Raw genomic sequence first — 21,074 nt, 5'->3', positions numbered from 1 at the left:
ATGGAAGTCACTTCAATGGATGAAAAGAACAGTCCGAATTCGAATGGGGTAATGCAATGAGATGAGATGATAATGATATAAAATGGTGTTGTTCAAATTTTAATTAAATGCTTGTTGGTTAAAATATAGAATTTAGTTTTTTAATTTAATTTCTTTATTTTAAAATTTTAAAATTGGATTCAAATATTAATATTGTTAAAATTATTTTGTTAAAATTTTCATTATAACATCATTTTTTAATTACATTACAATCAAATTAATTTTTTGTAATTTCAAAATGTCTCTCCAACCAATTTAACAAAAAAATAGTGTTAATAATTGGACCTAAATTTTAAAATTTGAAAAGTAGAGGGACTAAATTTCTAGAAATAAAATTACAGAACTAAATTCTAAATTTGTGAAGAATACGGGGACCTAACCCATATTTTAACCTCATACGTAAGTTTTGGATTTAGTGTTTATACTTTAATTCAGTTAATTTTAGTCCTTATACTTTTTGAATTTTAAGATTTCAATCTTACTCAAACGATAGCGATTAAATTTGTTTAGTTAAATTCTATTGTTTTAGTCTTTATACTATATATGAAGTTGTAGATTGACCACACTCTTCCAATTTTAAATTTTCAATATTGACACAAACAATAACTGTTAAATTCATTAACCTGTTTTTTTAGAGTAATATATAGTAATAGCAACCTAACTCGGTATTACATTGTCACGATATGTTTGATGCGTAAATTTGGAAATAGATGAATTTAATAAATTTGACACCTACTGTTTATTACATTTTAGTAATAAAATCTAACCTTGTTTTTATTAACTTTTGCTTATTACATTTTAGGGTGAATATTTATTATGATATCAAAGTCGAAGTTTTATATATTTGTGATTGTACATTGTCATCTATTGCCTAACTTATTTTTATATTTAAATTAAAAAATAAAAATATTTAACTTGAATTAAAATATGAGGCGACCTTGATCAAATTTGAGATTTAATTTATATGCTTAAAAATAAAAATATTCTTTTTACATTTACAATTTAAAATTCTAAAGTCATTAGCATTTTTCAAACATTTGTCGGTATAACATGTTGATTAGGCTACCTTCATATGATGTGACATACAATTATAGGGACGAAGGCGAATGGGAGGATTTTAATTTTAGGTTAAATGCTTAAGAGTGTACGCTATTGAGGTTTTTTTTTTTGTTTAACTTCATTTTTTTGATAAAAGTCTTAAACTACTCGTAAACTTCTAACCAATCGAAGGATGATATGTGTTAACGCATCCGAATTCACATTCCCTTGATTATTGTAACGGTAACAATGTCAACCAAGGGTCCTGATGTAAAAATTGCAGTTCATTCCCCTTAAAAATCATTAAATAATATATTTATACACTTTAACCTCGAAATTTTAAATTTAACCCGATGTCAACTGAGTTAAAATTGAACGGAGGTTTTAGTGATTACTAAAATTGATAGAAAGAGTCGTGAATGTATTTATGACAAGAGAAGAAAGCAGATGGGTTTGATGGCTGATACTATAGCTCATCATGTTGAAAAGAAACCATTTTAATATTGGAGTTGTTTGTTGATGACATTACATGCATATCTATAATTAAAACCCCACTTACCTTTATTCTCAAAGGCTTTCCAGATTTGACCATCATCTCAATTTACTATATTCACGCATGCCGACCACATGCTCTTCTTTTAATTATATCTTATAACCCTAAACCCTACATATGCATCATTTAATGCTTAATTTTATGCATCTTTTTGGTCAATGTTTTTTTTTAACTATTTAATTAGTTTTAAATCATCATTATTATTGAACTAATTGACACTTTGACATGGTGTGGAATCTAGAAATTTTGTACTCAAACCACTTATGGAGAACCAACAACTATAATAATCAATATAAAAATGTGGGAGATTAACTTCTTTTTAAGTTTGTTTGAGTAACTATAGGAATCATATTAAACCCGGACATAATAGGATCTAAAGCTCAGCCTTTGTTAACAATGTCAATGCTTCATTGATCGACAAACATCTCACAATTTCGATCTAGGATTGAAGCTAAGAAATTGTTTTAGGGGGATAAAAATGAATTTTTTTTTGAACGAATCAAAGTGTAATTTTATCATTATATTAACTTGTGATTTTTGAGAATCCAATGTCCCCTCCTCCATCCCTCCGTAATAAATATGTAACTGAATGAAAAAGCAATTATAAGATCTAATAATTAAATTATTAATAAAATCGCAAAGCTAAAATCAACATGAATCGTGATCTCAACTTTGGATATAAAAAAACACGTAATTGTCGTTTTTATCATTTCATTCATAGTACAGAATAGGGTCCCATGAGCAACTTTTTTCTAAATCATATTTTCCTTAATCTAATCATAAGTTTTAGAAATTAAATAAAAGCCGGAAGAATTGGAATAAAGAAATTATGATTTGATGGTTGTGTTTTGTGTTAAATTATATGGTTTTGATGATCAAATTTTGAGATAAGCACAATTACATGTGTCAATGTGTTAGTGGGACCATTGGCCTTTGGTCGGTCCTATGATATTTGGAGAATGACATAATTAGGTTCCTAGGATAATATGCAATATATATTTTAATTCATATATGTTGACTCTAAATCTTTTTATACATTTTTAATTAAATACTCATATTATCATTAAAGTTTTTAAATTAAGTGGTTTCATTTGTAATGATGTGTCAAAATATATGAATGGTAAAAGGAAGGTTTTAAGTTCTTTTTTTGGAATATTATGGGTAAATTTTAGTTTCAATCCTCTACCTTTTAAAATATAAGAATGATTAAATTTCAATCTAGTCATCATATTTCGCTCAAATTTGAGATTTCATCTGTATACTTTAATTTTGACATAATTTGATACCTCAACTTTATAATGACATTAGTTGGTCTAAATACTTTAAGAACCGTTAGCGCCGTTAAAATTCTTTTCTAAATTCAAGTCCATTACAATGTTATTTTTTATTACGTGATATCTGAGTTTATTTTATTTTAAGTTGAACTGAAAATGAAAAAGAGATATTTGATTTTTATAAACTATATTATGGAAGGATTGATTTGATTCATTTAATAATAGAGGAATTTCATCGAATCCCTATATGACAGGTTCTTTCATCATTTTATGTATGCATAAGGATTATTATTTGATACATTGGCGGTGTATAATTCAACGCATTATCAACAAAGTAGATGAGAATTCATAATTAGAAAAGAAAAGGCATGGAATTAATTTTAAATTTTTAATAATACACTAGAAATAATATTAATGCATACTCAGTGTTAACAAGCAAATCAAATGGATTTGTGCATAGAAAAAAATCACCCAAAGTGTGAGACATTGATAGACTCATAGCCCAAATCAAAACCCATTACAATTGACTGATTCAAATAATAATATTAAGCCTAATAACCGGAAAGACTTACTCATTAGTCCTTGGCCCACTCCCACAAAGCCTTAAAAACAATAAAAAAAACCCAAAACTCCTCCTTCGTTTTTTCCGCGAAAATGCGATATTATCTATCAATCTAAGGGTGAGTTTGGATGAGCGGTACATTTACCTGCGGTTAGTGTAAAAACAACGGTGGCGGTGAGAGTAAATATTATTGCGGTTAGTGTAAAAATAGTTCTTATCTTTATCCTAGCAAAAGCGAAAGTAGTACTCTATAACCAATAGGGTAGAAGTATAGGCTTGTAGTAACGGCTTCCAAGTCTATTGAATTATAGTACGTTAGCTATCAAGTATAATTTGATAGTCCGGGCCAGACTAGTATATTCATACTCTAGATGTTTCATTGGTCATTATACGAAATTTCAATGAACTGTAGTAGCTAAAAAGTAACTACGAGTGAGGGGGCTATTGGAGATAGCACCCGAGCGTAATTATAGTTATAGGTTGCGCGAAGCCTACCTCCCGTCGCACCGCACCGCACCTAATCGCCCATCTAAACCCACCCTAAGTCGATCTGAAATTAAAAAAATTGAAATTAAGTTCAATTTCGCGAGCTAAGCTGCTCGATCCACCATTACTTCTAATGAAAAGATGGTAGGTATGGATTGGTAAAAATGTACCACTAACGAATAATGATGGCGTTTGGTGATTAATTACTAAAAAATAATGAATCCAATTATTTTTGTCCACCACTTTTTTTTTATAATAATAATTAAAAGAAAGAAAATCTCAAATTGAAGTCTTATTTATTGGTTATTATTAATTATAAATTAGCTTTTTTGATATTTTATGTGTAAAATTTTAATTTTCGATCCCAAATTTTCTTTTATGTGAGACCCAAAAAAATATTGATAATTTATAATACTTATTCATTTTTACAAAACTAAAACATTAAATACAAGTCAAAAGTTAGAAATTTTAATTAAAATAAATAAAATAGTAATAAAATTAAAAGAGAAATAACTCAAGATTGAATTGATTTTTTTATTTAAATTTTCCTAACCCAATCCTGAATTTTAAATTTTAAAATTAAAAGAATATAATATTGGTTAAATCAAATATATAAAATGGATATGAAAAGCCAAAGATTTGATATGTCAATGCACACAAAAGAAAATTTGATATGTCAAATCGCACTATATACACCAAATATACCTAATGCAAATTTCAAGCCACAACAAATAAAATCAAAATAATATATGAGTTCTAGGGCACATCATAATAAACTATTTATTTAAATTTCAACATTAAATTTTAATATTAAATAAATTAAATTTTTTATATCATATATCTCCTTTTTACTATCTATTTTTAAGATTCCTGACTATCATAATGTTGTCTTCAAATTAATAACTACTTGTAAATCAAATTTGATGCAAAGCACTGCACGTAGGTGGTCAACAAGAGCATCCAAGGGCAAGGGCATGGTGCCGGTGGGTGAAGGTGGCCAAAGAACATACAGTTTGAGGAACTCCAAGGACGTGAGCTCCACTGCAGCGGGAGAGAACCAACGGCGGCCGGTGGTTCTTCAGGTAGTTGCCGAACGTAGTCCAGTCACGCTGCTTCTGAGATTCGTATCGGCTTAAAGATGGGACGTCCGACGGTGGCGACAATGGCACTGAACGAACGGGCTCAGTGATTTGATGATGGGAAATGGTGGTGGAGGAGATGCATGCTGTAACAGCGGTTGACATGTTCATTTATATATTAAGTTGTGAAATGTATGATGCAAAGCAGACGAAGGTATATAGAGAGTTAAATCCTAAATTTTACAACATTTTAATTACTTCCTCAAGCTATTAATTTCGTAAAATGAAAATTTTAAAAAATAATGAATATAATAAAAATATTAATTTTGAGGTTTTCAAAATTTTTACAAAAATTATAGCGCATTTTTATTTTTTCGATTTTATTTTATTTTTAATTTTCATTTTAAACATGTGATTTAAGGATGTATAAATAAATATATAGGAAGAGGAAGTAAATTCTCCAAATCTCAATCAACACTACTATTGGGACTGAGTGAGAGTTTAGAGTTTCTGCATCAATGGCAATTGTTACATCATGTCAAAACCTCCATTGCTATTTTTTGCAATGTGGGTGAGATTCATTTCACTCAGTGAGTCATTACAACAAGAGCAAGTCATACACAAAACACTGTTCATTTCTTTGTCTGATTGTTGCTGAGGAGGTCGACAAGGTTTTTGAGTTCCACGAACGCATGCATTGTTTCATCATCAAATCCTCCTGCAAACTGCATATATATATATATATATATATATGTTTGAGCCAATATATATAAAAAAAAGTTTATAAATTTTAGTTAAATAACAAACCTGATGTATTCTGAAAGCAAATTTGACACCTTGAAGAAGCATATAATCCATGGAAGGATCATCCTTTTCCATGGTTGCTTTCAACTGCACTTCCATGGCTACCCTTTTCATATACCTCTTTCCCAATTTCACCGTTCCTTGCTTAATCTGAAATCAATCATTGAATTTTCAATTACGTCATTTTATCAACTAGTTATTAGTTTAACCATTAAACGTCAATTCAAATATGAACATTATAAATACATGTGAACATATCGTATGAATAATTTAGATCTAATGTGTTAAAAATAAAACACGGCTCTTTCTTTTAAATCATGTCAATTCGAAATTGTCAATGCAATAGGTCAAAGTGTATTTACCATTACATCCATATATTTTAAATATGTTTCCTGCCAAATCCAAATTGGAGTTTAATGCTTAAATTGATAACTAAATTGACGGAAGGACTTGATTGATATAAGGTTGATATTTCAAGATTCAATTAAAATATTTTAATGTTTTGGAGACTAATTTAAAATATAAACTTAGTTAACTATTTTCTTTTTTTCTTAAATTGTTATTTGAACCCAGACTATATCTTTGGAGAAAAATAAATACCGACTAATATGTCACGATTTGGAGGTTCATTAACCAATATTTTGTATATTTTATACTTTTTCTTTTCTAAAGGACCAATTGTAAGAATAGTAGAAACAACAAATAATAAATGTCCGATTAAGTAGAACTATAATAAACTCAATACAAATTAAAAAACTTAATTATATTCAAACAAAGCCGAAATAACCCAAAAGAGAATTTATGCACCGCAAAACTTGAACTACTCAAGATTTCGTATTCTTATGCTTGTTTTACCATATATATGAATGTCAATATTGGGAGGCGAATGTAAAAGTGTCCGGCCAAAATGGAAAATTGTATTTCAACCATTTAAAAATCATTAAATTATAAATTTATATATGATAAAATTACACTGTGACCCCTTAAAATGAAAAAAAAATTTGTTTAGTCCTTTTCAAAAATGATGAAATCATAAATTAATACATGACCTCTCAAAAATTTATAATTCAATTTCAGTCCTAAAAAAAACTTTAAATTCGGTCCTGAAGTACCTTGCCTGTAATCCCATTGTCAAGCATCCAATCAGTGGGAATATGGAATTCCTTGCAGCTATGCATCAATGAATCTCTTGTACGAACAATGCTATAAACTGTACGTTGGATCCTGGAAATTCAAAACACATTTTCAGTTCAAAGGTTTTTCTATGAAGCAAGCCATAAACAACAGTTATTTTAGATTTAATTACTTCTCAAATAAAGTAGCCATTTTGGTTAAGGCAATATCACAAGGCATTGTTGAATCATCATCACCATGTTTGTGATATAAAATCTCATACTCCAATTTCTTGAGATCCCCATACTCAAATGCTGCTTCTCTTAATGTGTCAGCTTTTTTTTCTGGCCATTCAAAGTGTTTTAAAACTGCCCTTTCATCAACCTTTCAAAAAATATAAAAATGAATAGAATGTTTAACAAAAGAATCAGTTTGCTATTTAATTCAACATACAAGAATTAATTTATATTTTTTTAATAAATAAAATAAAATACAATCTGACTCTTAATAAAACCACATCAATAGTACTCTTACCAAAGAAAAAAAGAAATGGTTAGATCTTAGATGGAACACCCATTCATGCACAAGATTTCTCCCATTCATGTCTAACATGATTATACTAAACTTTTTTATAAAAAAATTCACATATTTGGGGCACTTGAAGATCATATCAATAAACCCATTTTTGGAAATATTTATCTAACACCAGTACTTGAACAAAAATGAAAATGTGGCGATCATATGCAAAATTTTTAAGTAAAGCTAACAGCAACAGCCAATGTTGTCATCTCAATAAAATAGAAACTTACTAGATAGGAAAGTTCATCATCGAGCCACTTGACAAATGCTACTACATCTTCAATGTTATGATAAACAGCATTATTGACTTCTTTTATCAATGAATTCACAAATTCTCCTTGAGTTTCAACATCAGCCTTAATCTGCAGAACAAGAAAATGATGCTATAAACAATTCATACATAATTCTAAACATGTGTATTATGTATAAATATGTTGGAACGGGGAGTAGAAGGTACTTACAGCAAGCAAATGTGATGATCTGTTCTGAATTTCACCAATCATGTTGCTATGAACATTTGCAACATCAGGCACATCATGTGTTCCTCCATTGTGAGAATCCTTTCTAGATACTCTCTTCATCAGTGAATGATAAAACTCAACTACTTGAGGAGCTGGCTGCACTGATCCTATGCCGCTTCTCACCGAAAACTTCCGAGATGGAGGTGGAGGTGGAGGAGGGGGCGGAATTTGAATACAACCTCCCTCTTTAGGTCCATTAGAAACTGAACTTGAAGGTTTAGGAGGAGTATTTGGAATCCTCGAAGCCCTTTTCTCATTAGTTTCATCACAATTTCCCAAGAACTTCAATCTTTGAATTGTTCCATCCTTTCCCATTTCTTTTCTACACATAATGCCATTAGATTGCCCTTTCCAATCTTTTTCCACATGATTAGCTGCATGATCTATGGTTGAAGAATCATGGCTGCTAAAAGACCATTTCTTTATCTTTTTAATTAAATTTAATCTCTTTCTACCATTTTTTTCTGAGCTTGAGTTCCTTAATTCATCTCTTAAACATGAATTAACCCATCTCAAGTATGCAAGCTCCTCAACCTCATTCAACTGCCTCATTTGTAAACCTTCTATTTGTTTACCGAGGTTTTCATTTGTGTGCCTCAACATTGATGCCTCAGCTTTTAATTTTGCAACATCTCTCTGATAAAACCCAAAACAACATGAGTGTGATTGCTGGATATATTATGTATGCAAACATGGATATGTTTAATATTTGGGTAAACCACATTAGTAGTCATCGAGCTAGTAGTAAATTTCTTTTTTGAACACTCAACTATGAAAAGTTACAAAATGATCACCCAACTATTCTTCTTCTTTTGTCACGTTGGCAACTTTTAAAATTGACATAATAATAATTTTAACCCTCAACAGTCAACACTCACACATTGTTTAATATATTTTTATCTTATTCTTTTAAATTTAATCCTCAATGTCACATAAAAAACTTTAACCTTTAATAGTTTAAAAGCTTTTTAACATACTTGTCTATTGAAAGGTCTATCTTCGTATTCATATAAACATGCATTCTATCGAACATGTATACCTCATTAATGAAAATATACCTGATTAGCTTTGACAAGAGAAGCCAATTGAGTCTCCAAAGAAGAAACCTTTAAAGCAAGGCTCCTCTTCTCCAACTGCAACTCCTTGTTCAGTCTCCTCAGTTCCACAGCTTCTATTTCAAGGTTCCTCGTTGATTTCACTTCCTTTGACATCTCCACAGCTCTAGAATGAGAAACCAGTGATGGGTTCTTTTGTTTTGCATTTGCAGCATCTGAATTTGATAAAGGGAGCTTCTTGGTTTGGAGTGTGACAATGTGAGCCTTGGGTTTCTTGTCAGCTTTCAAGCCCTGCACCATGCTTGAACCCCATGAAGACTGGGATTTGGATTGATTGGTCATGGTTTTTTGTTTTGTGGGACTTCGTTGCATGGCTTTGATCAACAAATTTTGATGCTTTGCCTCTGTTTTCTGATGGCTACTCTTCTTTCATTTTTATTGAAGATTTCGAAGGAATTGTAATTGAAAACAACACGTTCAAATGCTAAATACATTCCAAAAGGGCGGACTGCAACGGCCCTTTTATACGGCAAGACGGGTTTGTGTATGTATGTTGTATATTATAATCACCTTTGTATTTTATAGTAATACATCTTTTCACAAACGAATAAATTTTGATATTTTTTGTGTTGATGTTTTCTCATATCAAGCTGTACTTTAGTCATGTTGGTGATGGAATTGAAGGGAGAGTCATTCGATGGTCGGAGATGGGTGATAGGTTTAGTTGAGTAGGAAAGTCTAATATTTCAGATTACTTTAACCATCTTATCAAGACCCTAGTTTATATTAGGGGCCTTTCTTTGTCCCGAGATATTACATATCGTTTCGTGGTTGGAGCATTCGTAGGCAAATGGCCTGTTCTAATTAGTTTACATAAAGTGGTGTACATAAAAACTTTTCATATAGAACAAGCAATGGTCCATTTGACATATGGTAAGGTTGAGGTGTTGATCCCCAAACAAAAAATCACGACTTACATTTCATATTTATGGTGATTCATACTTTACTGACAAATTAATTTTTTTATTTATATTCATTTAATAAGTTAAATAATGATTATAAATAAAATTTCGCTCCCATGGAACTTGAATATGGTATATTTAATTCATTAATATTCCTAAAAAATCTTTTAGAATAATTTAATAAAACAATTTGTTATAATTTATTAAAATCATAATCGAAAAAAATATTGGTTGATGGTTATTTCTCATCAATTTCACAATCATGTTTTATTTATTTAAAGCAAGTAGAAAGCAACAGTTTAATTCCAAAAGCAATTTTTAATTATAAGTAAACTCTATATTTTAAAATAATTAATCCTTAGCTTACTTAATTTTGTTTGGAAAGGGAAAAAAAAAAAAGAGTCAACCCATTCGATTGATTGCTTGCATCTTCCTAACAAACAGAGACTTCCTTTAGATCAGAGACGTCTAAAGTCAATGGATTCCAATTTATGTCAAGGAAAAAAAAGAGAAATTATTTTATCTACCTATTTCATCGTCTATTTTTAATTATTTAATGATATTTTAATAATTTTTTATATCATTATCACATAATTTTAGTAATTTTTTACACTAAATCCTGAATCTGAAAGTTTAGGATTCGAGGTTCGGATTCATGATTCATAATTTGGGGTTCAAAGTAAAAAAAAATTACTAAAATTATGTGTTAATGACATAGAAAAAATTACCTAAATGTCGTTAAATAATTGAAAAAATAAAATGATACGGTGAGAAGAGTACATAAAATAATTTCACAACAAAAAGACACTTAAAGGAAATTAATAATGAAATAAAAATGAATACAGGGTTTAATTATTTGATTTTAATCATGGATGAAAATTTAATTTCGTTTAATTAATTAATTATAAAATTCTATTAATGAAAGAAATTTCAAGAAAATTTAGTTTTGGTTAACAAAATTAATTGATTTACTCGAATTAATCAAAATTTGATGTTCCCATTCTAAGAAACAGAATTAATTCAATTAATAGGAGTTGAATTCGATTATTAATCCAACCAACCGAATAAATATTAAATATAATTGGTAATCAGAAAAAAAATATTTTGCTTTAAATAAAATTTTAAAAAATATAAATAATTTTATATAATCACCCCAACCATCAAACCAATTTATTGAATATTTTTTATTTAATGGTTCGGATATCACTTTCTTTTAATAAATTACAATATTCTTTGAATAAAAAATTGAAAACTATTAATCAAGATTAAGACAACTAAACGTCCCTAATTAATTAATACAATAAATAAAAGAAAGTGACGTCCGAACCATTTAAAAAAAAAAAAAATTGGTAGCTTTTAATCTTTTATCTCTATAAGGCTTTTCTACCTAAATAATACAAAAATAAAATTAATAACTGAAAGAGTATGTCCATAAGATTATTTACCAAAATGGTATAGTTTTACTGGTGCCGCCTGTCAAATTGGCGGCACCAGTTTATTTACCAAAACATAATTCATATTTTAGATGTTTTTTCTTAATATTTTTGGTAGTAAAATACTCCATCAAATAATTCAATCTTTAAATAAATTTAATAATTATTATTTTTAATCCGTAATTATACTTATAACTTTCCGTTATTTTTAGGCATAATAATAAATTTAGCTCTTAATGTTTATATATGTATTTAGTTAATTTTATCCTTATTAATCTTTTACAAAGAGTTTATTGAGTCAATTTTAACTATCAACCTTTTTAAAAGAGTCAATTTGTTATTCTTTTAACGACAACACGAACCAAAACATTAAAATTTTAAACACGCCAGCTTGCATGGTAATAGACGCGTACTTCATGATAATTCTTTTTAGATTTTTTATTTTTATTTTAAATATTTTATAATTTTTAAATTATTTCTTGACATGATATATAATATAAATAGTGTGATGTCAATATGAAGCACACATGATCTAATTTAGCTAAAAAAGAATAATGATGAAATTAATAAAATATGTAAATATTATACTTTTTAAGTATGACCAAGATATTATTTATGTTCGTTTTACAATTTATAAAACTATTTTTTTTTACAATTCATGATTACCCTTCCTAACAATGTAAATTACGGACCCAAAAAAGTGTAACATGCATGATATTAATGTATCCAAATTCCACATGGCATGGTATATTTAAAGACTCCATTAAAAATGCAATGAATTGGGAATTGGGCATACTTTAGGTACACATTAATTACACACATAAATATTTTGGATACTTTAGGGACAAGATTAGAAAAGTGTAGAACAGATGGGACCCAAAATTGTGAATCTAAGACACTGGATCATGCACATGCTCACATTTCAACCCTTTATTTACAAGTCAATATAAACACAAATGCCCTCATTTTATTGGTCCTTCCATTTTTTTATTTTTTATAAAGTACAATTATTGTTTTCACCAAAATCAAAGCCATTAAATGATTTTGTGAGTACACTTTTGTATATTTTTGTTAATGCATCACTTTCAAATTTCATTTCTTTATTTCAATTTTTATATTAATACCACAATTTTAATTATTTTCAATTTGGTCGTTGAACATGTTTTAGTCCGCATTGGCCTCCGTTAAGACCTTGAATTTGGATTTTGTTAAGACGCGATATTATAGCACTTTGGGACTAACATTTAAGGCTCGAGTTGGTGGCTAGGTTGATAAAATTAATTGCATCAAACATCTTTTAACTATTTTTTAGTAAACTTAATTAAATTGTTTTGAAGTATATTGACCAATTTAGAAACAAGTCATAGTTTACAATTAACCGTTCAATTAATTGCACAGACATCCCTAAACTATGGCCCTCATTCTAAGTTAATCCCCAAATTTTAAAGCATTCTGTTCACATCCCCAAACTATCAATATTATATTAATTAAGTCATTTCCTTACTAAAATTATTAATTTAATCATTAAAAAGAAGAACATATATTATAACAATCTTGGTTTTAAGGGTAAACTACCAAAATAGTCACTTTTGTTTCCCTTAGGTTACATTTTAGTCACTTATGTTTGAAATGTTACGTTTTAGTCACTTACGTTATTGTGTTGTAACATTTTAGTCATTGAGCTGTTAATTGTCGTTAACGATGTAACGATAAGCTAACGCGACACGTTAAATCATCATTTTAAATAAAAGTTTCAGGTTAAATTATATAACTAGTCCCCATATTTTTTCGTTTTAAGTAATTTATTTTTTTCTTTTATGTTCTTTTAACTTTTTATTTTCTTTATTTTCTATTCTCTTCTGCTTCTCTCTCTATTTTCCTCCCTTCTTCATCTCTTTTAACGTAAAAGAAAATAATTAAATTGCTCAAAACAAAAAAAATATAGGGACCAATTGTATAATTTAACCTAAAATTTTCATTTGAAATGATGACTGATTAATGTAACTGTTTAGAGATGATTTCGAAATTGAGACTAATTTAAAACAAGACCCATAGTTTAAGTGTATCAGGTAGAATTAACCCCAAAAGTTTCAGAAAAAAGTGAGGAATCCAACCTTTAGTATATTTTATTTAGTAATGGCCGTTTGATTAATAGTTGACAGTTGAAAGACGCCATGGACGCGGAGAAAACTCAGCCTATATCACCTCTTTTTCTCTCTTTTTTTTATTCAAAGCTTTTTCTCTTCTTTTGTATTCAAATCTACTCATTTGACCTCGAAATCCCACTCTCAGTTTTTATCTCCTTTTTTCCCCTTTATACGTGTATTTTTTTTCCTCTCACGTTTCCAATCTTCGTGGGTGGGTTTCCTTTTTTTAGTTTCTGGGTTTTTTTTGTTTTTTTAATTCAAATATTTATTGCATGTGTTATAAATTGCTATTTTAGCTGGTTTTGTCATTTGTTGTTTTCGTTTCTATATTCAGGTAAAAAAAAAAAATCCCTTTGGTGGTCTCTGCCATTAAAGCCTTTTTTTTTCCCCTTTTCTGTGAGTGTTTTTGTTTTTATCTTCACTTACATTTCGGTTTCATTGGGTCTTTAATTTCTGGCATTTCCCCCGTTTTTTTTCTAAAATTTCAATGAAGGGTCTAATCATTATTGATTATTCTTCACTGTTTTCACTTTTTTTTGCAGCATATTTGCCATAAAAGCATTTGGAAGGAAAAGGTTCTTTGATTGATCATTGAAAAGCAAGACATAAATTGTTGTTTATTAAGCAGCATATATATAAACCATAAGTTTTTTTTCCCAAATGCTAAATTTTGCAAGAGGAAGAAGCCAAGCAAGGCCTAATCGATCAATGCCCATTGCAGGTAACATTTTTCTCTGAATTTGGAGAAAAAAAAAAGTTCTTCTTTTGAGGATCACATATGATTTTCTTAGCTTACGTATATGATTTTCAACCCATTTTTTCACTAGGATTACTTAAAATGCAAATTACCCAATTCTTTCCCCTAATTTTATTTTTGTTGTTTTGCATGTAGTGATGGAATACGCTGATCCTAAAAGGAAGAGCAATATGTTTGGGAAATTACTTATGGCTGCAGCACTTACAGCTTTATGTATTATAATGCTCAAGCTATCTCCATCCTTCAGTACTCCAACTCATGTATTATCTCTTTATTCTTCTTATTATTGAAAATTAAAATGCATGACAGTTTGATAATGGCTGCAAATATTTGACTATTTCTTCTTTATATATATGCATACAAAAAAAAATTGCTGATATCTTGATTAGTTTGATAATTGGACCACTTGTTAAAGATGGTACTTATGTGTGCATGTATGTGTGTATATATATATTTCTGGGGTTTTCATTAGCAATTATAGCATATGACCCTATAAGAAATCTTAGTGAATAAGGTTTCTTGGGAATCAAGTAATAGTCCTATAAGAAAGTAGTAGAAATGAGATGAAATTTTGTTTTGTGATTCGCAATTTTTATCCTGTTGGGATTGTGATGTCGGCTATAAGGAGGTTGAATCATGTTAAATATTGTTCACTGTGAGTATGGTTGATTTTGTGTTGATCTCGTGTTATTTATGCATTTGTCCCCAAATTCTCGACTCCCGTCTTTCCAGTTCTCCCGACATGAAAAAGGGGTAACTCACGTGCTTGTAACTGGCGGTGCTGGATATATCGGTTCGCATGCTGCTTTACGTCTTCTTAAGGAGTCATACCGTGTAACGATTGTGGTATGTTTTTAGTTTAAGGGTATATATAACAATCTTGTTTTCTAATCGGTAGTCACTCTCCGTTTTAAGGAAGGAATCACTTCTTTTGCAGGACAATCTTTCTCGTGGAAACATAGGTGCCGTTAAGGTTCTACAAGAGTTATTTCCAGAACCTGGAAGGCTTCAATTCATTTACGCCGATCTAGGGGATCCAAATGCCGTATCCTTACTTGTGGAAATTATTATGATCGGTCATATAGACACGGATATGTTGTATACTGTTTTCCTTGACATTGTATCTTAGGTAGACAAAATATTTTCGGAGAATGCATTTGATGCTGTTATACACTTTGCTGCAGTTGCATATGTTGGGGAGAGCACAACTGATCCTCTAAAGTACGTCCCCTTTGAATTGTTAATTCATTTAAATGTAAACTTTCGAATAGTTCAGTGACCATTTTTGTAACTTTTTGAAATTGAGCGATCAAAACAGAAACTTACTAATAGTTTAGCAACCTTGATATAGTTTACTAATGTTTGGCCATATGATTTGCAGGTATTATCACAACATTACATCAAACACCTTGATGGTCTTAAAATCGATGGCCGCCCACGGTGTTGGGACTTTGATATATTCTAGTACATGTGCCACGTACGGTGAGCCTGAAAAGATGCCGATCACCGAAGAAACCCCGCAGGCAAGTTGCAAAACATGGTTCAATGCTTAGTTATTTTCTTTATACGGTTATGATACATGCAGTCACTGACATTTGTTTTGGGAATAACTCAGGTTGCAATCAATCCATACGGAAAAGCTAAGAAGATGGCCGAAGATATGATTCTGGATTTCTCTAAGAATTCGGACATGGCGATTATGATTCTAAGGTTTGTATTTTACTTCAGTTTCTAAGTGTTTTTTTGAGAGTTCAGACAACATTAAGCTCGTATTTACGATGAAACAACTTTCAGATACTTCAATGTGATCGGATCAGATCCCGAAGGAAGATTAGGCGAGGCTCCAAGACCCGAGTTACGTGAACAAGGACGGATTTCAGGTGCTTGTTTCGATGCAGCTCGTGGTATCATCCCCGGTATAAAGGTGAAAGGAACAGACTATAAAACACATGACGGAACATGCATACGCGACTACATCGACGTTACTGACCTCGTTGATGCTCACGTTAAAGCTCTTCAACACGCAAAGCCCCATAATGTTGGAATCTACAATGTCGGTACCGGAAAAGGAAGATCAGTGAAGGAGTTCGTAGAGGCATGTAAGAAAGCCACGGGGGTGGATATAAAAGTCGAGTATCTTCCTCGCCGTCCCGGGGACTACGCTGAAGTTTTCAGCGATCCTACTAAGATCAGACGCGAACTGAACTGGACAGCTCGGTTTACCGATCTGCAGGAAAGCTTAGGGACTGCGTGGAGATGGCAAAAGGCGCACCGTAACGGATACAGTTCGTCGTAGATGATGATTGCTTGACTAGTTCAGTGTTGTTCTTCTATATTTGGCATGGAAGGGAGGGAAAGTTGAGATTATAATTTTCAACTGCTATTATTACCCATTATTCATATGTATAACTATATTTATTTTATTTTATATATCTTATATTTCTATCTTTTATGTATAATTATATTAATTTATCATATATATCTTATATTTTTGCTTTTTATCGAATTAGTGTCACTCCAATTTAATCAATAAATATTTATTAGTATAGATATATTATATGTTTGTGTATTTGAGATGATAATAATATTGATGCCATGCTTAGGTATATAGCTTTTATTGATTCTTTCTTTGGCTTATGTTTTCTTTTGATAGTGGCAAATGGATGTAGTCGGAGATTTGTTGACGGAAGTTTACTCAATTTTTAAAAGTTTTTGAAGTGTCATTTGCTGAGAGTTGATGTATTCAACAGGTTAATATTTTATTGGATAGGGTTTTGATAATACCATTTGATCAACTTAAGTGATAAGTCGAGATATAATACCTTGATCAGAGACCTATTAAGGAGCTTGTTGGCTCTTGGCAAAAACTTTTTCGGAAAGACACTTAAACTAAAAAGTATATGTAGTTTTTTTTTTTTTTTGGAAATTATGTCTAAGATTATTAAAATATTAGTGAATTTACGTTTTGGTCACTTAACTTTAAAAAATTACAAAATGGTCACTGAACTATTTCAAAGTTTTTTTAAGTTATTGGGCTATTAAAATCGTTGTTATATGACCTTTGTCCGTACCACCTACACTTATTGAAAGCTCTCCTTCCCCTTCCCCTTCTCTTATACAATTTAGTTTTTATTATTATTATAAAACAACTTTAAATGTCACGAATCTACAAACCAAAATCTAAATAACTTTTTTCTCCAATCTCAAACACTGATTATCAAATTAATTTGGATCTAAAGAATGTTATTCTGTTCGTTAATGGGTACTGATCAACTACACCGTTGAATTGTTGCTTGGAGCTCACTAGTTAGACTTAAAAATAAAACTTAACAACCAAATGACTTAAATAAGAATTTTGAACAGTTTGGTGACTTAAATAAAACTTTTGAATAATACAAAAATTATTTTGTAATTTTTTAAAGTTAAGTAGTCAAAGTTTAAACTTACCCTTTGTTTTTGTCTCATAAAAATTAACACTATAAATTATTTGGGCCTAATCTATCTAATTTATGGCCCATTTATTATATTATAATGGGCAGATGAGGCTTGGAGGGCACATAAAGAACAAAATTTTCCCTCTCATTTCCTCTCTGGCAGCCCGCTTGAGAAATCAAAATTCAAAACCCTAGTTAGGGTTTTTATCTTCCTCAATCTCCCGTTGTCACACTGCAAATCGGCCACAATGTCGATGTCCAAGAGTTCCAAAATGCTTCAATTCATCAACTACCGTATGCGGGTCACTATCCAAGACGGCCGTCAGTTGGTGGGTAAGTTTATGGCTTTCGATCGTCACATGAATCTCGTACTCGGTGACTGCGAGGAGTTCCGTAAGTTGCCGCCGGCTAAAGGGAAGAAAAACCCCAGTACCAATGAGGAGCGTGAAGATCGTAGAACGCTTGGTCTTGTTCTTCTTCGTGGTGAAGAGGTTATTTCTATGACTGTTGAGGGTCCTCCTCCTCCTGAAGAGTCGCGTTCAAAGTCTGCCGCTGCTAATGCTGTTCCTGGACCTGGTATTGGTCGTGCTGCTGGTCGTGGGATTCCGACTGGTCCTCTTGTTCAAGCTCAGCCTGGTCTTGCTGGGCCTGTTCGTGGTGTTGGTGGACCGGCTCCTGGGATGATGCAGCCCCAGATTTCACGGCCGCCGGTTCCGCAACTGTCAGCTCCGCCTATGACTTACCCTGCTGCTAGTGGAGCACCTCCTGTTATCCGTCCACCTGGACAAATGCCACCTGGTGGTTACCCTGGTCAACCACAGGCTCCTCAGATGCAACGTGGTCCTCCTCCACAGGTACCACCACCTGCTTTTGGAGTAAGGCCACCTCAACAATTCCCTGTCCCACCACCACAATATGGTCAGAGGCCAATGGTTCCACCTCCGGGATCAATGATGAGAGGACCTCCTGGTCCACCACCACCACGCCCTGGAATGCCTGCTCCACCACCCCCACGCCCTGGAATGCCGCCTCCCCCTGGTGCTGTTCCTGTTTTCGGTCCACCACGTCCTGGGATGCCACCTCCTCCAAACCCTCAAAACCAGCAGCAGAACCAGCAGCAGTAGAGTGCTTTTGATTTGGTACGGCATATTTCAGCTTCCAATTGCTTCTATTGTCTAATATACTGGAATGATACAGGACATTTTGCCGGCTGTAATGTGTATGATTAATTAGGACTAGTTAAGTCATTTAGGAAGCTGAGTCTTCTTAAGAGATTAAGATCCTAGTTTTCTTCATTTCATATGTTTATTTAAACTTATGTTGCCTTATTTGAGTCTTGGGGAGAAAACTTCACTTGTGAATGTTCTTTTATGTTGAATTTGCATGTTTATTTTATCTTTAATCTTAACATTGTAGTTGCATTTTGCAGAGTTTTGGTGGTTTTATTTCTATACAGTGTTTTTCTTTGAAGTATTTTGTTGTTAGGGTATTTATATGAGTTTACATTCTTCCATTTATGGTACCCAGATTTACTTGTGACCGTCAATTCTGTCCCAACTTGTGGATATATATATTTGTATTTGACACACATCCTTGAACTAGTCTGAGTAACATAGCTTTTGGTCCTTGAGCGGAACCATTGTGAATAGCTTGGCAGAGCTAGTCCTATAATAGTCAAGGCAATTTAACTGTGTGTTAATTTTGTTATTTGTAGCAATTGGGTGAATCATGTATCTTGTCCATGGATGCCAAAACTAAGAAAATTGTTTGTCAATTAGTATTTTGATAATAAGCATGGAAGAGCTAACAAAAGGCAATGTTGTTCTTCTACTTATTACTTTGATTAATAGGGAATTCAGTAATGCGTAGGAGTAAGTAGATGCCTGTCATGTCCTCTGTTTATATAGCTTTAGATTATGTTACTTTCAACTCTATTTCATTTCTTCAAGTATTCCCGTTCAATATTCATTTTCGTTTAGTGATAAGATTCTTTAAGGATCCTTGAACATGGAACATATCTGTGTTATACTTAGTTGAAAGTCACATCCGAGTTTGAAGAACAATGGAAGTAGGCTTTAGATGGTTTCAATATTATGTCTGCTTAAGGTAAATGTACCCTGGAGGTTCTTGTACGATTGAGTTAGATTGTATTCTGCCCTCTTTACTAAAAAAATGGGCAGCTTTGTCCTTGTATGTTAGATCAAAGAGCAAACTGGTCCTTTCTGTGAAAAATTTCATCCATTTTTATCTGGTGTGGCTGACAGTATAATCAAATAGTTACATCTGGTGTGCCACGTGTATCTCATTTTGATGTATAGAGACCAGTTTTTAATAGTAGAAATGGATGAAAGTTTGACCTTTGATCTAATGTACAGGGACTGATTTGCTCATTTTTTTAGAAAATGGGGCAAAATGCAATGACTCCTAGTACAATGGCTTCCATGGTACTTTTATCATCTGCTTGTTTTGGATCAAATTATGATCATTTGTTTAATTGTTGAATGATTATGTCAGCAGATTACATTGTACTTGTTGTGTCTTAACATTTTCATCACAAAAGGTTGATAGGTGTTTAGGCCTTTTATGACTACCGCAAGCAATTGGAAGAGGAGAATGAGAAGGAAGAAAAAGCTTGGTTTACTTTGCCATTTACAAACTGTTCTTCAATGATGTTCCCTAAATAAAAAAGATAATTAGTGTACCGTGCTTTATTTCGGTATTAGTAAGTACTCCTATCAGTGTCTTTCGGATTGATAAGTACTTGTATCTTGTTTTTCAGGACAAAATATACTCACCCAAATATATCTCAATTGCATGGTTATAAATGTGTTTACATGCAACATTGTAAGAAGTCGTAGGCTTGGACACGTTTATCATCTTAAATGAAAATTTTTAACAATTAATGTTGTGATTTATTTAACTCTCTAAATACAAATTTAACAATTCTATCCTTAAATGCAAATTCAGCAATTTCTGTTGCCTTAGGGTTTATATGACTAATACAAATTGCTATGAATGTCTATTTTTTGTTTTTACATATTGATTTGTCTATTCAACATTGGCAATTTATATAATTTTAAATATATAAAACCAAGTCATTTATTTAAATCTTTGTAATATAGAATTAAATAAAAATATGTATTACTAAATCAATTTTAAGTGATAGAACATAAAATGACCATTTGAGTTTTTGTTTTTGGTAAGAAGATAAAATATACAATTTCACTTTTTCAGATCA

At 31.3% G+C, this 21,074-nt stretch overlaps 3 protein-coding genes across 6 annotated transcripts; 2 read left to right on the top strand and 1 right to left on the bottom strand.

Annotated features, from left to right (window-relative positions):
* Window positions 1–5,574: 5,574 nt before the first annotated feature.
* Window positions 5,575–9,621, bottom strand: LOC105776508 (protein CHUP1, chloroplastic). The gene is made up of 7 exons (XM_012599185.2): window positions 9,107–9,621; window positions 7,989–8,684; window positions 7,758–7,889; window positions 7,142–7,332; window positions 6,948–7,059; window positions 5,839–5,985; window positions 5,575–5,756 (listed from the first exon to the last, which is right to left on the bottom strand). The coding sequence occupies exons 1-7, from the start codon at window positions 9,473–9,475 to the stop codon at window positions 5,664–5,666; spliced, it is 1,740 nt and encodes a 579-aa protein (XP_012454639.1). The 5' UTR covers window positions 9,476–9,621; the 3' UTR covers window positions 5,575–5,663.
* A 4,028-nt stretch (window positions 9,622–13,649) lies between these two features.
* On the top strand, window positions 13,650–16,903 carry LOC105776511 (UDP-arabinose 4-epimerase 1). 3 transcript variants are annotated; one of them, XM_052621539.1, is made up of 10 exons: window positions 13,650–13,856; window positions 13,980–14,041; window positions 14,188–14,366; window positions 14,538–14,662; window positions 15,135–15,248; window positions 15,340–15,447; window positions 15,532–15,623; window positions 15,784–15,925; window positions 16,018–16,112; window positions 16,197–16,903. In XM_052621539.1, the coding sequence occupies exons 3-10, from the start codon at window positions 14,306–14,308 to the stop codon at window positions 16,696–16,698; spliced, it is 1,239 nt and encodes a 412-aa protein (XP_052477499.1). In that variant the 5' UTR covers window positions 13,650–13,856; window positions 13,980–14,041; window positions 14,188–14,305; the 3' UTR covers window positions 16,699–16,903. The 3 variants fall into 3 exon arrangements, with proteins under 3 accessions (XP_052477499.1, XP_012454642.1, XP_012454644.1); XM_012599188.2 differs by lacking the exon at window positions 13,980–14,041; XM_012599190.2 differs by lacking the exons at window positions 13,650–13,856; window positions 13,980–14,041 and having other exon boundaries at window positions 14,081–14,366.
* Window positions 16,904–17,958: 1,055 nt separating this feature from the next.
* Window positions 17,959–20,751, top strand: LOC105776513 (uncharacterized). 2 transcript variants are annotated; one of them, XM_012599194.2, is made up of 2 exons: window positions 17,959–18,975; window positions 20,405–20,751. In XM_012599194.2, exon 1 carries the CDS (start codon window positions 18,085–18,087, stop codon window positions 18,958–18,960), a length of 876 nt encoding a protein of 291 aa, XP_012454648.1. In that variant the 5' UTR covers window positions 17,959–18,084; the 3' UTR covers window positions 18,961–18,975; window positions 20,405–20,751. The 2 variants fall into 2 exon arrangements, with proteins under 2 accessions (XP_012454648.1, XP_012454647.1); XM_012599193.2 differs by having other exon boundaries at window positions 20,397–20,751.
* Window positions 20,752–21,074: the final 323 nt, after the last annotated feature.

Source organism: Gossypium raimondii, chromosome 10 (assembly GCF_025698545.1).
Source record: "Gossypium raimondii isolate GPD5lz chromosome 10, ASM2569854v1, whole genome shotgun sequence".
Lineage (NCBI taxonomy): Eukaryota > Viridiplantae > Streptophyta > Magnoliopsida > Malvales > Malvaceae > Gossypium > Gossypium raimondii.
The sequence above is the reverse complement of the archived record's forward strand: the minus strand, read 5'-3'. Positions and strand labels throughout refer to the sequence as shown.